The sequence below is a fragment of the Lissotriton vulgaris genome, unplaced genomic scaffold (assembly GCF_964263255.1).
Source record: "Lissotriton vulgaris unplaced genomic scaffold, aLisVul1.2 SCAFFOLD_832, whole genome shotgun sequence".
In the NCBI taxonomy this organism is placed as follows: Eukaryota; Metazoa; Chordata; class Amphibia; order Caudata; family Salamandridae; genus Lissotriton; species Lissotriton vulgaris.
The window spans coordinates 635,283-653,630 of NW_028245555.1; the positions used below are offsets into that span (position 1 = coordinate 635,283).

Below are 18,348 nucleotides of genomic sequence, written 5' to 3' on the forward strand. Positions count from 1 at the left end.
CTGCAGGGAAAGATGGCGATAACTTCTAGTGTCAAGGTGGCATTGGGTGGTGTGGGGGGGCATCTACTGTGTTATTTGCCTCAGATATACTCGGGAGATCTAGTAATGGTAACTTTTTAACTGGCATTTTAAACATATCCGGTACACACCCTTTACATGGTTTACTACTCTGGATCTGTTGGATACTGCCCTGGACGGGTCAGGGTTTGTAGAAACCAGAAGCCCCTCACATTCAGATAGTAGGCTATGTATCCTATCCATAACATCACCCTCTGAGTCATTGTGACCAGGGCCTTTCCTTTTTCACTTTTGTTTTTTTGTCATCACTTATGCCTCCTTTGCAGATTTCCTCTTCTCCATACTGTCCCCGCTGGTTTTGAAATGCAATATTATACCTTCGACAACTAGTTTAAGGCCTGGATAAGATAGATTCAATGTCCAAACATTGTCCTTGGGCACATCAGGTACTCCACCTACCCCTTCGCATACGTTTGAGAAATACAGTCACCATATACAAATATATGTTACTACTCTATTGTAACCCGAGGAAGAGTCCCAGTCATCCAGATGTCAGAGTGGTTGCCCAGCCTCTTCTGGGCTCTGACAGGCGCAGAAAAGCCCGCCCTTGGCCCGGGCGCGCCCACGCCACAAGAGCCGTCCTCCTGTAGCGGTAGAGTGATGGCGTTGGTGGCGGATGAGGCAAACTAGGGCTTGTAGTCCACCCCCCAGGCGGCAGATGGGCAGCGGCAATCCGGACGTACCGCGCTGCGGGAACCCTTTTCACGTTTTCTAGTGCCTCCTGACGCGCTCGAGTGACGACGTTGGTGGCGTCCAAGGCTGCGAGGCGAACAGGGGCTTGTAGTCCCTGCAGGCAGGCAGCGGCAATCCAGGCGTCCCCAGGACAAGCAGTACTATAAACACTTTTTTAAACAACTGAAACACCCAATGGTTAGCCATTGCTTTGGGAGAATACTGCTATACAATCTATGCAAAGCATCTGTATCTACATCACACAAATGCCTCAACGGATTGTTACTTACCCTGTAAGTATGTCTTGGCATGTAGAGCTGTAGATTCACATGCACCCTTCCTCCTCCAGGGCACCTATGGTTGTTGCAGTTCTTATTGTTCACATTTCATACGCATGGACATCTCTACTACTCACTCGCTCTATTCTCACTCTCTTGCGGGACAACAATCTAACAATGGATTCAATGCCTGTGCGCACTATCACCAAAAGGAGGAGTTCCCTTACCTCGTTACTAGAAAAGACGACTTCCAAGAAAAATTACTTTCAAACATCCGTACCCTAGATGGCAGGACTATGCAAAGCATGTGAATCTACAGCTCTGCATGCCATTAACAGATGCTTACCGGGTAAGTAAAATCCTTCCAGAATCATAGTGAGAGGAGTTGAACTGCCAAGGACGTCTTGTGGCCTACTGTTAAGCATCTGCCATATGATGTATCTTGATATCAACAGAGAAACGATAGTCTTTGGAACCAAGAAGCAGTAGCAAGATTACAGTTCTTGTACCTTGAATGCCAATGTTTGGCAATGGCGCTCAGTATGATGGACTGAACTCCTTTTGACCACCATCTTCTCTCGCGTGAGATCCCCAACTTTTGATGTTCTGGGGTACGCACTGGTGGAGCTTTAAACTAGAGGGTTCAGTAGGCCGGGTTAAGACACATTAAAAAAGTCTGATCACTGTCTAAATCGCAAAACTCTACACAGTCACTGCCATTCGGTGCTACACTTTAAACAGGGACAGCAATCCTATGCTCGCTACGAGATCATGTTTAGTACACCCTTTCCTGGGCAATGTCCTGGTCCTCACCTTGCCTGGGGCAGGCCTGGAAGTCTGCATGACACAGGACAAAAAATGTCAAATAGATACAAAGTAGTTGTGCACTAAGTCAATCCAGCATTACGATATCCTGCAGGGAAAAATCATGCCCCCACACATATTGGATTTTAATTACCTATCAGTGAATTTGACCCCCAAAATCTATCAATTTATGAATGTATTTAATGACAGAAATTTCCACATTTGTAATATGGTCAACCTTTGCGATTTGTAATCTGACTTTTATAAGCCCAGATCTTTGAGAGCCTCTCTATACTAAGTATGAACCATTCCACTTGTGGGAACCAATGTTTGTAGTTTGCACAAGCGTCAAAAGTTTTACACAAGGATAGCAAACTACAAATGCAATCGAAATTAAATGTCAGCGTGCATATGATAAATGAAGCTTTTTTTCAAGATCGCTTTTTCAATTAAATGTACACAATCATTGGGACAGCTAAGCAATGGCTAATCGAATTAGAGTACCTCAGACTGTATCTGTATCTTGTAAATATAAATTATATAAATACTGAATGGTGGGGTTTTATACAACTCTGGGTATCTGATGATTTAAATTAAAAAGGTGTATGGGTGGAGTGTCTGGGATGACAAACTGTATTGTGTATAGACTGTCCACTCTGAGGATTGTTTTGTTCATTCTGTTGTCACTTGTAGCTTTATTCTGTTGCTACGTGAAGTGCCCTTAGTAGCATATGATGTAAATAATGGCTTTCTTCCCACAGCTTTGAGAATATTTCGCCGTGTAAGAAGGATGACAACCAAAGTCCTGCAGTAGCCGGCCATGGTATTTTCCAGTCCCGCCAAGTGTATGATGACACAGCATCCATGATGATAATCCATGGGGTAGATACCACACAGCTCGAAGTAACCAATGGTGAGACCTGTGAGTTTCTTCATGTCAAAACAGATGCTGCTCCTCCGGGGAAGGGCTCAGACACTACTTTGATTCCTGAACCAGCACTCCTGGTGGACAGCACAGTGTCTTCAGTCTCCTTGAATGAAGACACAGTGGGCTCTTCCAGTCCATCAGAGACCGCGCCTTTAGAAAATGGAGCTTCAAGACCTTTGCCATTCATCTTGGTGACTACTGCTGCAGAACCGTCTCTGGGGACCACTTCTAGGCGCTTTCCAAAGAGTTTCATAGCCTCTGCTGAATCTACTCCTCTAAAACCTCATGAGCAAGAGCTTCTTTTCACAAAGGCACATTTGCATGCTTATGTCAGCGCAATGCCTGGTATTGCCACCATTGAGGGTTCTTTAGAGTTGAGTGCAGAGCCCTCACTCATAGGTGACCAGAGTCCTCGGGAACAAGGCCCAGAGAAGGCCAATATGGGAGAGGCCCAGGCTTGCCAGAAGCTCCAAGACTCCTTTGAAACTATGCAGCGTCTCCAGCGGTACAGCAAGGAAAACCCTTCAGCAGGGTCCATTCATGTTTCTATGGACATGAGCCTTGAGATGGATTCGGCAAACAATGAAAAATGTTGGCAAAGAAAGAGAGCAGAGTGTGCTTCTTTTGACCCTGATTTGTACCTGAAGGAGCAGGACACAGAGTTTCCCCCTGTGGAGAAAACACCTACCTTGCAGGACGTTGCAGAAGACTGGCCGGCATTCCTGGAGCAGAGTGGGACTGATGGAGACCATAGTGAGATGGGACTGGGTAATGGAGCTGAAGAGATGGCTAAAGAAATGTCTGGAGTTAATGTGGAAATTCCCCATGTGGACTATCTGGAGTTGAATGTGATTCAGCCAGAAAAGCAGACTTCTACTGAGGTAGACAATATACGGTCATCATTCTGTGCAGAGAGGCTCACTGATGCTGTAAGAAGCTGTGGAAAAGAATGTAGTCCAGGTGCCACATCACAGGTTAAAGGTAAATGGGGACCTTGGGTTGTGAAGAAGTTGTACAAGTCCTGTTCATCATGTTCTTATCTTTAGGGAAATACAGATACATATTCTGAAACTAAGCATGGTGCCATCTCTTAAGTAACTGTTAATTCCAGTTTTTCATTCTCAATCTTGGCAAGTGGTGCACCTATAACAGAGTCCCCCATCTCATGGATAACCTTGCTACCCCAACTCATCTTTTTAGAAACCAAATGTATTTTGAGCATCGAATATGAAACTTTTTCCATGAAAGTTAGAGGATAACAAAACATACATGGAAGGCCCAATATTTTAAAATGCACAAAGTATGTCACAAATGTTCCAACTGACAACAAACATTGGACGGTTCTTCTATGTTTATCCTAAAAAATATTCAGTGCAAAGATCCTCCAGAGCCTTTCAGTACGTGTTCTACTTGAGCATAAATTGGCATCAAGAAAATCATCCATGCCAGATGCATATGATGGGGGACAGCCAACACATTTAGTCTAATAGACTTCTTCAGGGCTCGAAGGTTTACAGGTCACAGCTTGAAAATTCCACCAAAAGGCTGGAGACAGAATGACTAATCTATATTAGGTAGTTTAATATAGCTCATCGTAGCAGGCTATACCAGCCATTAAAGGCCTGCTCCAAGTGTTAAATTCGGCCTTTAACAAGCGAGCACAGCTTTAACAGCCCTTGTTTCCCATCTATGGCAGGTTATATAGGTATTAGAAAATTCCCAGGACAACAGACTGTTCTAATTGGGGAAACAACAATGCATGTCGGAGCCTGAGGAGGTTGACATCTCCCTTGCTTCGAAGCCTTTGTTCATAGCTCGTGCTGTGAATGTTCTACAGTTAACTTTGTGGAAGGCCACGGCTGTTAGCTGGTCAACTTTCACAGCAAGAGCTGCGAAAGGAGCTTAACTACGCCCTTGGTCCTCCCAGTCTTGGCGTTGCTGCGTTTTGTAGTACTGTCAAGCCGGGGAGACCAAGGAGTTGAGCAGCATTCACCACTCCCTCCTTAAGCCCTTGTGAAACTGAGCTACAGGCGGAGGGAAGGGGGAAGGGTGCGAGTGTCCTGCACAGACTGTTTGGTAGGACTAGTAGAACTATGAGGTTAACATTCTATTCAGAAGTTAGAATGTGAAAATGTTGTGGACATTGGATTGAATATCAGTTTGGAGTCTGGCAAGCCATTGGGTGGTTGCTAAGCTGTCTCTTCTATTCAAATAAACTACATACCTGAGAGCGTCGTCTTGTTTACTCATTCCGAGGTACCACATATTTGGTGATGAGCAGGGCAGGACTAGAGGGCGTGTTCACTCAGCACAGTGTGCATGTCTCTTATGGGCTTGTTACTGTTGCAAGCATTTTTTGTGAAGTCTTCGTTGAGCGTATTTAAATGGCAGTAAGTCTACACCTAGCTGGGCATGTAATTATAGTGTTGCACCTAGTGCTATCATGCGCAGGCGCTAAAAGCCCCTAGTTTCCAGGGAGTACTGCACATGTGACATCACACACAGCGGCCATCTTGGTTTGGTCGGCTTCTCAACGATTGAAGTGAGGCCTATGCATATCCCATGATCCATAGCGGGAGTGATGTCACACTAGCGATCATCCTGGAACAGGTGTGGCTCGGTGTATACAACAAAAAAATGTTAACTGGCCAAAATCTGCAACTTGAACGCCATTTTGAATTTGATAGCAACCATTTTGAAACAGGCGCAATTGAGCTAAAAACGAGCTACCGTTTTAAATTTAAAGATCAACGACTTGGATGCCATTTTGAATTTGGTTGTTTTGACGTGTTAATTACACAAGTTAGCTTTGTGTGGAAAATTATTATTTTTTAAATATAACTTTTCTTTTTACATCCTTCATATTTGGCATCTTATGTAAATATTATGTCCCCCATAGTGGCACCATCAACTTTCATGGAGGTAGCAGTGAACCTAAAAAAAAATGGGAACTGTGGTTTCCTGTTTTTCAAGCATATGTAGATGATGTGTTAGAGGATGAAGACTGTTCTCCCCAATGGAAACTGTTAAAATACTGTTTAGGAGGAATGGGTTTGAAGGAGTTTTATACACTGCCTCCTCTGGAAACTATGGGTGATTTGAATGTATTCGAGCAAGCAGTGAAGAGATTAAAAATTAGATTTGGAAAGAAAAATAGTTATGGAAATATACATGTTTTATTATCATGCTTGGTTTCAGTGTTAATAACTTTAGCTGTTTTTTGCAGATCTGAGACCATTCATATGACCAAGTGTTGCGTGGCCAAGTAATGAAAAGAGTTAAAAAACAGCAGGAAAGAGTATGGGCTGGTACAGAGACTTCTCTGAGTGCCTTCGTAAATATTGTTAAGGGAATCGAGCAATCTGAGAAATTTGTAAGCCACGTTAGAGGCCAACATAAAAAAACTATTAAAATAAGTACTGAGGTTAATACTATAAAAAATAATTGTAATGCAAAGTCAAGGAAATATTTTGAATGTAAAGGGCTGAACAGGAGACAGTGGCAGGTTGTGATAATAAGTGTCCTAATCCCTACCATGTTGGCAACTTTAAAGGATGTCCAGCTTTAGATAAAGTTTGCATAAAATGTTAAAAGAAAGGGCACTTAAGTAGAGTGTACAGGGTTATTATGGCCTAACAAGGTCAACTGTATTGCATGTGGTGAACTTGAAAGAGAAACACTGGGTACAAGTTCTGTTTTGTTTTTCTGGTAAACAATGCAAAGGGTTTCCAAAGTGCACTCTAAAGTTGAATGGGAAATCTATTTAGTTGACGGTGGGTTTGTATACTTGGTTCAGAATGATTGGGAAAACAGTTTTTTGTTAGCTACATAGTGAGTGTGAGTTATCTCCACAAAATGTAAAACCTGGTGGTTATTCAGGTCATAAAATTGATTTGGAGGACAATTTTTGGCATGACATTTAGTAGTAGAAGAAGGAAGATTTATGTGGCCAAGAAGGGAAACTCTATTCTTGGCGTGCCACATCAACAAGAGTTGGAAATAAAGTTAGATCCCAATGCAGTTCCATCTGTGCCAGTTGTCACTTCTGAAATGCATAGGTCCGACTATGTAACCAAATGAAGTCTCTTCTAAACTTTTCAAGGAGGAGCTAAGAATTTTTCAAGTGTTTAACATAAGATTATTCTGAAAGGGGGGATGTTCCTGTTAGGCATAAGGTCAGGAAAGTACCTTTGGCATACATGGACAAATTGAAGTAATTGTTACATGATCTGTCTTAAAAGGGTGATTGAGCCAACAGAATATTCGCCTTCGGTATCCCCATGGTGAATTCTGTGAAAGTTCACATGAATTGCACTTGTGTTGGTTTACGTAGTCTAAACAATGAGATCTGGATCAATAGACACCCCTTACCAAGCTTGTACGAAATGGTTTCTATACTTGCTGATGCAGCAGTATTCTCCTAAAGAGGTGTATCAATGTTTGAGAAAGCCATTTGGATTAGGTAGTTTGGCTTCTGTTTCAGTGCCTAATGAAGCTTATACTTGAGGGTGTTACTGTTGCAATGGCATTAAAGGATGACTTTCTAGTATTTGGATGAATATGTGAAGACCATGTTTCGAATATGCCAGTGGTTTTGAGAGTCCAGTATTTGGGCCATGACATTACAGAAAGAGGTTTTAAGCCCAAACTAAACCATGTTAGAGCTATTGTTAATAGTACTGCTCGGACCGGGGAGCAATTCTTGTCAGTTTTAGGTCTGACTGAGTTTTATGCAAAATTTGTGCATGATTATGCTACAAACGTTGACCCATTAAGAGCTCTTTTGAAGAAAAAAGGGAAATTTGATTGGGAGGGGGGACAACAAGATGTTTTTGAACTAAGAAGGAAATTATACTTTCACCTAGATTAAGGCTGTATGTGGTTGTTAAAGGGTGTGTGATAGTTGTGGATGCCAGTAGCATAGGTCTGGGTGTGGTATTCATTCAGAAAGAATGGGAGAGAATGGATTGCGGCGCATGCAGCTCGCACACTTTAAATCTTTGGAGAAAAATTGTGCTGTGATAGAAAAAAATGTTACTGTGTACTTGGGCTGTATACCATTTCAGATCATTTTTGTGTGGAAAAAGATGTGTACTCTGGACTGACCACAAGCTTTTAATATGCTGTCATCTTGTGGTGGGAGGACATTGACAGCACGGTTGGCTAAATTAGTGGCTAGGCTGCAGGAATAGCAATGTATTGTACAGTATGTTCCTGGCCGTGAAAAGGTCCTTTGTAGAGTTTGTTGCACTTTTCTTTGTAATGTGCCAGTGAGCTTGATGATGGATTGGAGTGTGGTGTGAAGTAGATTGTAGAGGCTATGAAGGAAGGGTGTGTGGATGGTAAATTCTTGTGCACCATCTCTGAAGATTTGTGGGAGAAATCTTTGCAAAGTGATGGGGCTTGTAAATTGGTGAGTGAATATTTGGTTAAAGGGTGGCCTGAAGAGGGGAAATTAAGTGGGGATTTGGTGTCATTTCACAAAGCCAGAAATGAACTTGCGTTCAGTGAGGTCATTCTTTTGAGGTGACCAGGTGAATCCTCCCCAAACTTTATGGACATGTTTTTCCACTACAGCTCATGAAGGGATTTATTCAACTAAAAGGAGGATTTGAGAATCTGTTGGTGGCCAAAAATGGACAATATGGTTGACAAGTGGGTAAGGGAGTGTGCTCCATGTGCAAGCAGCGACAACTGTTAAAGCGTGTGCAGTGGAGAATAAAACAAGTGAATTACCTGAAGGTCCACGGAGAAAACTTTGTCTTGACATAATGGGTCACTGTGCTGTGTTAGACTTGGCCCTATTTGCAGGGTCTTCCCTGAACTTTTTGCCCTCCTCCTGGTATTTCTCCTGAGCTGGTGTTGGTGGTTTTAGGACACGGAGCACTTTATCACTGCTGTCCAGTGTAAAGTGCATGTGCTCTCTATGGTAAACTTGGTAAGATTGGTCTACACCTGTTTGTCGTACTTAATTTACCTATCAGTCCCTTGTAAAGTGGTATCTCATATACACAGGGCCTGTAAATTAAATGCTACTGGTTGGCTTGCAGAGCTACCCACCAAAATAGCCTTTCAAACCTGTTGCAGGCCTCTGCCATTGCAGGGCCTGGGTGTGCAGTTTACTGCCGCTGTGAAGTGGCACATAAAGTAGGTCCTACGTCTGTGACTCCCCTTTTACTACATATGTCACCCCTTAAAGCCCTAGCTAGCCGTATGGGCAGGGTGCACTGTTGGTAAAAGGTGTAGGACATCTGCCTTAACGGTGTGGCATGTCCTGGTAGTGACAAACAGCCAATTTGGTTTCTCCCTACTGTGAGGCTGCCCTTTGTGTAATACCTATATTCCCAATAGGCTCTGCACATTGGAATAATATACACTATAGATTTGACATAGGACTGAGGTCAGTATGTCTCGATCAAGTATACTAAACTTAATTGTGTGTTCCAGCTAACTCCGAGGTCACTAGAAACTTTCTTGAGTAAACAAGAAGGGATTCGTTTCTGACAACTGCATAAAAATGACAACTTTGTTTCCCCTAGAATCGAAACATGTCTTCAGAGTTGTGGTAACAATAGATAACTATTTCACTCAGTCAACCGTGCATGCTTCGTTTCTACAGAGCTGCACAGAAATAGAGAGAGACTGGCGTTTCAATAAAAAGGGTTTATTGAACAGTCATCTTTCTCACACAAGAGAGGTGAACTGCGACAATCGTTAAACAGAATGAGAAGTATAATGCATATAGCCTGAACAGTTATATAAAATAACACTGTAATAGCATTGTCTGTTGCTATGACATGTAAAAATACATACATAAATAACAGGCTAAAATACTCAACTGGTGCTTCTAGAATACGCCTACCCCAGTGTACCTAACCTAGTTCTAGTACGAGGTAAGAGTAGGTGTCTGTCTTTTAGCATAGGTTTAGTTTGGCCAAGAATTGCCAAAGGTTTCTCTAGGTTATAATCTGCTCCATACCTTAGAAAGAGAGTGGTTGGTGTCTGTCTCGGGACTCGATTTCTCAACACCCCGCAAGGGGAGTCGGGAGCACTGGAGCTGAATTTCTCTGCAGGAGGATGACCGTTTCTGATCAGTGCGCCCGCTGGAGAGTTGGCTTCCTTCGGCACTTGCTGTAGCGTGCTGCGTCATGCAAGTAGGTAATCGGACTGCACCGAACAACACTGTGTTTTGCCATAGCAAGTGAAGGTATATTAATACCTTGAAGGTGTTTAGGAATGCCATTATTGATGTAAAAGTCGGGCATATGAACATCATGAATGAACCCATAAGGAATAGATGTTCATGCATAATAAATGAGTTCCTGGAGAAATCCATATCCAGGCTAGGGGAAGTCCCTTCTGCTTAAGAGTCTGGTTTTCCAAGAAATCATTGTGATGTAAATGAACGGAAGGAAGTAGCCATGCCAGTGTTCTGGTAGCATGGGCTATGCCTAAATAAGGACTGGATATCTGAAAGAAACAGGTTAGTATTAGATTCCTTACCTTAGAATATCCCCAGGCGTATGTCTGGATCCGGAAACATTTGCGTAGCAGTTCCCTTGCGCGTCGGTAGGAGTCGTCTGCGGCTCCACGTCCGTCGTCGCGCGCTGACGTCCGTTCTTCTGTTTTCTGCGCCAGCAGCGCAGATCCGGAAAAAGTGGTACCCATAGTCAATTTTTTACTAACTTTTTCGATCCTTTTTGATCATTTTTCGGAGTCTTCTCGACTCCGAACGGTGCCAGTAAAGATGCCTTGATTTAAACCCTGTGAGGACTGTGACCGACTGATGTCGGTTACCGACCCTCACCGCCGGTGCCTTCACTTTCTCGGCTTCGACCACGACAAGGCCTGCCCCGACTGCCGAGCCCTGACATCAAAAGCTAGGCGGGAGTGGTCCCGCAAGCAGCTTGAGCTCCGGCAGTCGGCCCGCGCCGCGAGAGGTCCCAGTCCGGATGGAGATCGAGGGACCGGTCGCGGGGTCAGAGCCATCATAGCTCCGGGAGTCACCATCGGTCTTCGAGGTCGAAGTCGTCAGGTAAGCACAAGAAGTCTAAGATGGCCGGGGGTTCGGGTGACCCCGCCTACGCCGCTCCGTCTGAGTTGCGGGTGTTGCGGCCTGCTTCCATACCCTCTGGTCCCTGGGCAGAACGCGACGCCTGAGATCGAACGCTTCCTCATGGCCATGAGGTCGCTCCCTCCTCCGACGGGCTCCGCGGCGCCTACGGGCCCAGCGGACCAGTCTGAGGGCCCCAGCGGGTCGGGTGCTTCGGCCCGACGCCGGCGGGTGCTTCCGCCCCGACGCCGCCAACACCTTTGGGCCCGGCGCCGCAGGGCCCCACTGGTCCGCTTCCAGATCCAGGTCATCGCCGGTTGACTGACGACCTCACCTGCGCCGATCCCTAGGGTGTTGCCTCCGGCGCCGCCTTTGGGCGACGCCGTCCCCCATGCTTCACTCGTTCCGGCGTTGGAGCGCCGTATTAGACGCTGATTGGACATTTTTACTTCAACGAACCGGCCCCATCCTTTGACAACACTGATTATCAGGAGATGGGTGATGAGGTGTATTGGGAGGGGTCTGAGGACCCTCTGACATGTGATTGTCAGTCCCAACAGGACTTGGCAGGTGAACTTGGAAATGCCAGTGGTCTGGACACTTCGCCGGACACTGGTTTTGTCTCACCTCCTACTGTGGCTACGGAGGAGGGGGCAACCTACAGTGTGGTGCTGACGCGGGCTGCCAAGGCCTTGGGCCTTGAGCTCCCCGTCGCGGCAGTGAGGACTAACCACCTCACTGAGTTCCTTAAACAGAAGTCCAGCTCGGCTGAGCCTCTGCTGCAGTTTAATGAGGCCTTGACTGATGTTCTTTTGGGCACTTGGTCCAGGCCCGGTACAGGTCCACCTGTAGATAGGAACGTGGCCAGACGCCACCACTTGGCCCCGGGTGACCCTTGTTTCCTGTCCACCCATCCCACCCCCCGAGAGCCTGGTCATCCAGGCCTCCAACTCCCAGACCGCATTACAGACGGCTCCGCCCGATCGGGAATCCAAGAGGTACGAGTTATACGGCAAGAAGGTATTCTACTCCCTGAGTTTGGGGCTGCGGTCTTCCAACACTGCATGCCTCTTGGGCTGCTACACCCACTCTCTGTGGGACACGGTCGCGGACGTGCTGCCAGAATGCCCAGCGGAGGTCAGGGCTAAACTCAGCCAAGCCCTTGCAGAGGCTCGAGATGCAGCACGTTTTTCCATCCGGTGTGGGCTGGATACCACCGACTCACTGGGCAGAGCGATGGCAACGACAGTGGCGATTCGTCGCCACGCCTGGTTGAGGTCAGCCAACTTTTCGGCCGATGACCAGAATAAACTCATGGACATGTTGTTTGATGGCCGTCGCCTTTTTGGCGACAAGGCAGACCATGCGCTTTAGCGCTTTAAGGACTCCAGGGCTACGGCCAAGTCCTTGGGCCTCTCGGCCCTGCGCCAGCAAATGGTTGCCTTTCGCTCCTTTCGTGGCCAAGGAAGGGGCGCCCCCACACGTGCTGCCAGCCACGCACCGCAGACTAATTTCCAACGCAGTGGCGGCTGTGGAAACTGCCGTGGCGGCGGTCGGGGACAAGGGCGAGGTCAGTCAACACCTACTCCGGCAGCATCCGCCTCAAAACCCTCCTAGTCAGAGCTTTCAGGCCCATGTGACGCCAGTGGGGGGCAGGGTTTGCCATCACCTTCTCGACTGGCGTACTGTCACATCGGACAGGTGGGTGCTGCAAATCTTCCGAATGGGTTACTCTCTCCCCTTCGAGGCGACTCTTCCAGCCATGCTACCGCAATACCACCACGTGTCAGGGGATCACATGCGACTTCTGCAAGAGGAAGTTATGGCCCTCTTGCCAAGGGGGCCATCGAGCGCGTTCCTGGGCCAGAAGTAGGGTGTGGTTGCTAATCCCACTACTTTCTGGTACCCAAGAAGGGCAAAGGGGGCCTACGCCCTATCTTGGACCTACGGAACGTCAACGGCTTCCTCCGGAAGAAGTTGAAAATGCTGACACTAGCTCAGGTCTTAGCTGCCCTGGACCCAGGAGACTGGATAGTAGCGTTGGACTTGCAGGACGCTTATTTCCACATTCCCGTCCTGCCGGCCCACCGGCGCTACCTGCGGTACACGGTAGGACACGAGCACTTTCAGTTTACCGTGCTCTCCTTCGGCCTTACCAGCGCCCCACGGGCGGTTGACGAAGGTGATGGCGGTGGTCGCAGCTCATCTGCGCAGGTTAAGGGTGTCAGTCTTCCCCTACCTCGACGACTGGTTGTTGAAGGCGGGCTTGGCCCAGACGGTCGTCAACCACCTCCAGATGACGGCAGACCTCCTGCACCGGCTGGGGTTCTCCATCAATGTGCCGAAGTCACACCTGTGCCCCTCCCAGAAGCTCCTCTTCATCTGAGCGGTTCTCGACACAGCGCAGTTTCGGGTTTATCCTCCCGAACAGCTGGTTCAGGATATTCAGACTCGGATTCAGATCTTTCAGCCTTTATCACGATCTCGGTCCGGTTGACGCTGCGGCTTCTGGGGCTGATGGCCTCCTGCATCCTTCTGGTGCATCACGCCCAATGGCCGATGCGGGCTCTGCAGTGGGACCTGAAATTTCAGTGGGCACAGCATCGGGGAAAGCTGTCCGGCCATGTCCTGATCTCGGAGGGCACTGCAAGACCGCTGCAGTGGTGGCTATCGAACCACGATTGGGTCAACGGCAGATCCCTCTCCCTTCCCCAGCCGGGGCACGTAGTTGTGACTGATGCGTCCCTCCAAGGCTGGGGTGGCCACATGGGAGAGGCGGAGATCAGAGGCCTCTGGTCTCCAGCGGAGTCCGGGCTCCATATCAACCTTTTGGAGCTGCGGTCAATTCGTCTAGCACTGAAGGCATTCCTCCACTCTGTCCGAGGGAGTGTAGTGCAGGTGTTCACGGACAACACCACCGCCATGTGGTACTGCAACAAACAGGGAGGGTGGGGTCGTGGACCCTCTGCCAGGAGGCTCTGCGCCTCTGGCAGTGGCTGGCACATCAGGGCGTGACCCTGGTGGTTCAACACCTGGCAGGTTCTCTGAACGCCAGGGCGGACGAACTCAGCTGACGGTGCATGATGGATCATGAATGGCGTCTGAACTCTGTGGCGCAAGGTCTCTTTCTACAGAGGGCAGAGCCTTGGTTAGATCTATTCACCACAGAAGAGAACGCGCAATGTCATCAGTTCTGCGCATTGGAATTTCCAAGGCGGGACTCGCTCGGAGACACTTTTCGCCGCGAGTGGAGTTGCGGACCGTTTTACGCCTTTCCGCCTATACCACTTCTGCCCAGAGTGCTGAAGAAGATCAAACGCGACCGGGCCCAAGTCATCATTGTGGCTTCGGACTAGGCACGAAGCTAATGGTATCCCGAGCTACTCAGTAGGTCAGTCGATCCCCTGGTTCGTCTGCCTCTTAAGGAGGACCTTCTGTTGCAGCAGCAGGGGACGGTCCTCCAACCGAACCTGTCCAGTCTCCACCTCCATGCTCGGAGATTGAGCGGCGACAGTTGAGGCCATTTGCCTTGCCTCCTGAAGTCTTTAATGTAATTCTGGCAGCCAGGCGTCCCTCCACAAAGTCGGTATACGCCTGCAGGTGGAACAGATTTGTGGCATGGTGCACAGCGAAGGCTGTGGATCCTCTCTGCCCCTCTTTCTGAGGTTCTGCACTTCCTTCTTTCTCTTGCCCAGCAGGGCTCTGCTCTGGGCACTATCAAGGGCTACCTTTCTTCCCTTTCAGCCTTTCTAAGGCTGCCTGATCAACAGTCTTTGTTCAAGTCCCCCATTGTAACTCGGTTTCTGAAAGGCATCACACATGTTTCCCCCTCTTCCGTTTGTGATACCTCAGAGGGACTTGAACCCTGTTCTTACCTATCTGATGTGCGCTCCCTTTGAGCCACTTCACAACTGTCCTCTCCGTCTTCTTACTCTGAAGACTGCTTTCCTGGTTGCCATGACCTCTGCCTGGAGAGTGAGTGGGCTCCAGGCTCTTTCATCCAAGCATCCTTTCCTTTCTGTCCATCCGGACAAGCTTGTGTTGCGGACTAGACCCTCTTTCCTGCCCAAGGTTGTCACGGCTTTCCACATCAGGCAGTCTATCACCTTGACCACCTTCTTTCCGCCACCGCATCCCTGAAAAGAGGAAGAGCGGCTCCACCGTCTGGACCCAAAACGTGCGCTTTCATTCTAACTAGATTGCACACGCCAGTTCCGGGTGGATGACCAACTCTTTGCTGGTTACGTGGGCGCTAAGAAGGGACGGGCGGTGCACAAGCGGACCATCTCTCGGTAGGTCGTCTTGTGAATCAAGGCTTGTTACTCCTTGGCGAAGGAGCCTCCTGTTGGGCTGCGGCCCTATTGGACTCTGGCCACGGTGGCTACCACTGCCCTGGGCCGGGTGGTCCCTTTGCAGGACATCTGTCAGGCAGCTACGTGAGCCTCGCTGCACACGTTCGCAAGACACTACTGCCTGGACAGCCAAGTCCGGAGGGATGGCTTCTTTGGCCGATCCGTCCTCCAGGACTTTCTGGTGTGATTATTGGTTCGCAGACCCACCACCGGGGTTGTTATTGCTGGGGTATCTATTCTAAGGTAAGGAATCTAATACTAACCTGTTTCTTTCAGATGAACAAGTTACTTACCTTTGGTAACGATTTATCTGTAAGAAACAGTATCAGAGGTGACTCACCCTGCGGTCGCAGACTGTGCCAGCGACCGTCCACGATGCCTTGGTGCCTGGAGTTGTGTTGGGAAGCTCGCCTCCTGTGTAGACAGAGCCGGAGAGAGGCGAGGGGCGACTCCACCTTGAATCCAGCGCCTGTCTGCAGCCTCCTGGTGGGGGCGCGTCCCGGTACCCCTTCAGCAACGCACTCCTGGTAAGTGCAGGCCGCCAAACTCAGCTGCCGCTGCTGGTTGGGGGCTAAAGAGGTCGGGCCTCCTTCCAACCCTCGCAAGGTGGTCTCCCCTGTCCCGGGAAGGAAGGGTGAGGACCGTCTGAACACTGCCGGCTCCGGGAGAGGCACAACCTTCAACCCTTGGATCACTGAGGGGCCTTGCAGCGGTGCGGATGCATGTTCTGGCCTGACCTGGGCCCTCCTGCCCTCCCTGCTTCACATCAGAGCTGTGACCCTGTCTCCTCTTCAGGGGGCTGCTGGCTCCCGGGGCCCCAGCCGGCAGACAATCGGAGTGGCCCTCTATCATCCCCAGCCCCTGTGCCCTGTGGGGCGCTGTGTGCAGCCGAGCGCCCCCTCCTGAGAGGCCGTGGAGGTATCGCCAGTCCACCCCCGGAACACTGGTGTGGAGGCCTGCCTCGACTACCCGAGTGGGCCGCTGGTTGCTGCGTGCTGGCCCAGTGCAAGGGGAAGCGTCGGCCACCGTATCTGGTGGCGTCCCCAGCCGCCCCCCCCCCACCTCCCGGGTACATAGGGCTGCATTGTTGAAGGCCGCTGGGGAAGTTCCGAGGTCTCTGTTGTCACTGGTGCTGCCCGGGAGACCGCTGCTGCTGCCTGCTTACTTCGCGGGATGCCTCCTCCTTCCTCGGGGTGGCGGAGGCACCTCCCGCCTGGCGGGTGGCGGATGCCCGGGGCCCTTTGCCTGCCTTCTACGATCTGGCTGCCCTCCTGCTACCCTTGCATCACAGAACCCGGGGGAGACGCGAGCTTGCCCTGCCGGGGGTCCCCTGCCTCCTCAGTTGCCTCCCTGGGCGTCTTGGACATTGTGACCCCTCCTCCGCTGCCTGACCTGCTTCTGGGGCCTTGTGGACCGGTTGCCCTCTGGACAATTTTGCTACGCAGATCGCTGGCACTCCCGCGGCTCCGGACGCGGGCATAGTGCTCTGTGGAGGTGCCCCACCCCTGTGATGGCGCCCCCCCACACTTTTGGCTGCTGTGCTCCTCGGTGGGGGTGGTCTGTATGGGCTGAGGACGCCTGCTGCCCTTCTGGAGCCCGACCCACGGCGTGACTCTGAGAAGTGGTGGACTGGTGGGTGCGCGGCCGGGGGTGCAGGAGAGGATTGATCCCCTGTGGGCTGTCCTGGTGGAGGGAGGCTTAATTTCTTTGGTGTCGGTGTGCGGTGAGCGGAATTTGGGATCGGCAACTACACTGAGTGGTGGGAGGTGTGGCGGTGACGCCGGCCTGCCCCTCCCGCTCTTCCCTTTAGACACACTAGGTTGGCTTCTCCAGGAGAATGGGCAGAACGTGCACCACACAAACCCCCGTTCCCCCAACCCAAAGTAAATTGGACCAATTCACCACATTGGACCGGGACCCGAGCGAAGGGGATCCGGCTAGACCTGGAGCTGCCGGGGGGGATCTCTCCACCATCCTTCATGCAATAAGTACATCGCAGGCCTCTGTGGAGAGCAAGATTGGCGAGGTGCGGGTGGATGTGGCCCTTATTTGCCAAGACCTATGTAACACCATGGCTCGCATCACAGAGGCAGAATCCCCTATCTCCACGGCGGAAGATAATCTAGGTCAACTCAAATCCCAGGAGGCCCGCTTTCTAACTCTGACCTTGGAGCTACATCGCAGGGCCCAAGATGCCGGAAATAGGGTGCGGAGGAACAACCTACGCCTCCTGGGATTTCCTGAAGGAGTGGAGCAGGGTCGTACGGACACATTTACAGAGACCTGGGTTCGCTCCTTGATGCCCATAGAGAAACTTTCCCCCTGGTTTGCTCTGGAGCGCGCCCACTGCTCTCGCGCTCCCAAGCCTCCGCATGGAGCTCCTGCTCGTCCCATTATCCTCAAAATCTTCAACTTCCGGGACAGGGACGCTATTCTGGGGGCAACCAAGGCGCATGGGCCGTTGCAGTTCCAGAACTCCAGAATTATGGTCTTACAGGACTATTCCGGGGAGGTGCAGACTCCGTGCCGATCCTACGACGAAATTAACCAAAAAGTCAGGGCCATGGGCCTTCGTTATGGTCTCCTTTTCCCGGCTCAAGGTGATCTTCCAGGAAAAGACATTGTTATTAGACACCCCCCAGGCTGCATTGACCTGGTTCACGGAGGAGCGGCCCCTCCTGCCTGGAGCGTCCCTTTCTCCTGCCCGGAGGGTCCTGATGCAACCTAGCCGGGACGTATCCAAGTCCCAGTGGCGCCGGACCAGGTCTCGGAAGAGGGGCTGCCGTCGGGGAGGGGAGTCCCGCTTGGCTGCGCGGGCCCAGGGCTCTCCTCCCCGGACTCCAAATCGAGAATCCGCCTCCCCAACCTGGCTACTTCTCTGGTTGATATGGGCAGTATCACGGGGCCCGCTGAAACTCCACGGAGGGCCGTGTCGGACTCGGACTTGTCCGGGAACCCTGTGGTTGGTGGATCTGGTGGGGAGGAAGGGCATATGACCAGTGCCACACTATGCGCACCCCACAGTTCACCCTTTGGGAGTCTTTGCAAAATAACTGTTATTGATCCCCCGGGCTGGGACCAACCCGGGTCTGAGTGGTCTGGTTTGGGGTCTGGATCTTCATCGCAATCCCAGGACTGATGCATTCTACTGGTTGCACATTTTATCATCTCATGTTTTCAGCT

The 18,348-nt window shown here is 50.1% G+C and overlaps 1 protein-coding gene across 1 annotated transcript in view; it reads left to right on the forward strand.

Moving 5' to 3' along the window:
* The window catches only part of LOC147666352 (uncharacterized), a 406,262-nt gene that overhangs the window by 182,249 nt on the left and 205,665 nt on the right, over positions 1-18,348 (forward strand). The window contains exon 3 of the mRNA XM_086949103.1: positions 2,594-3,741. Coding sequence (XP_086805229.1) covers positions 2,594-3,741 — 1,148 coding nt within the window. The remainder of the gene's footprint in view (positions 1-2,593; positions 3,742-18,348) is intronic.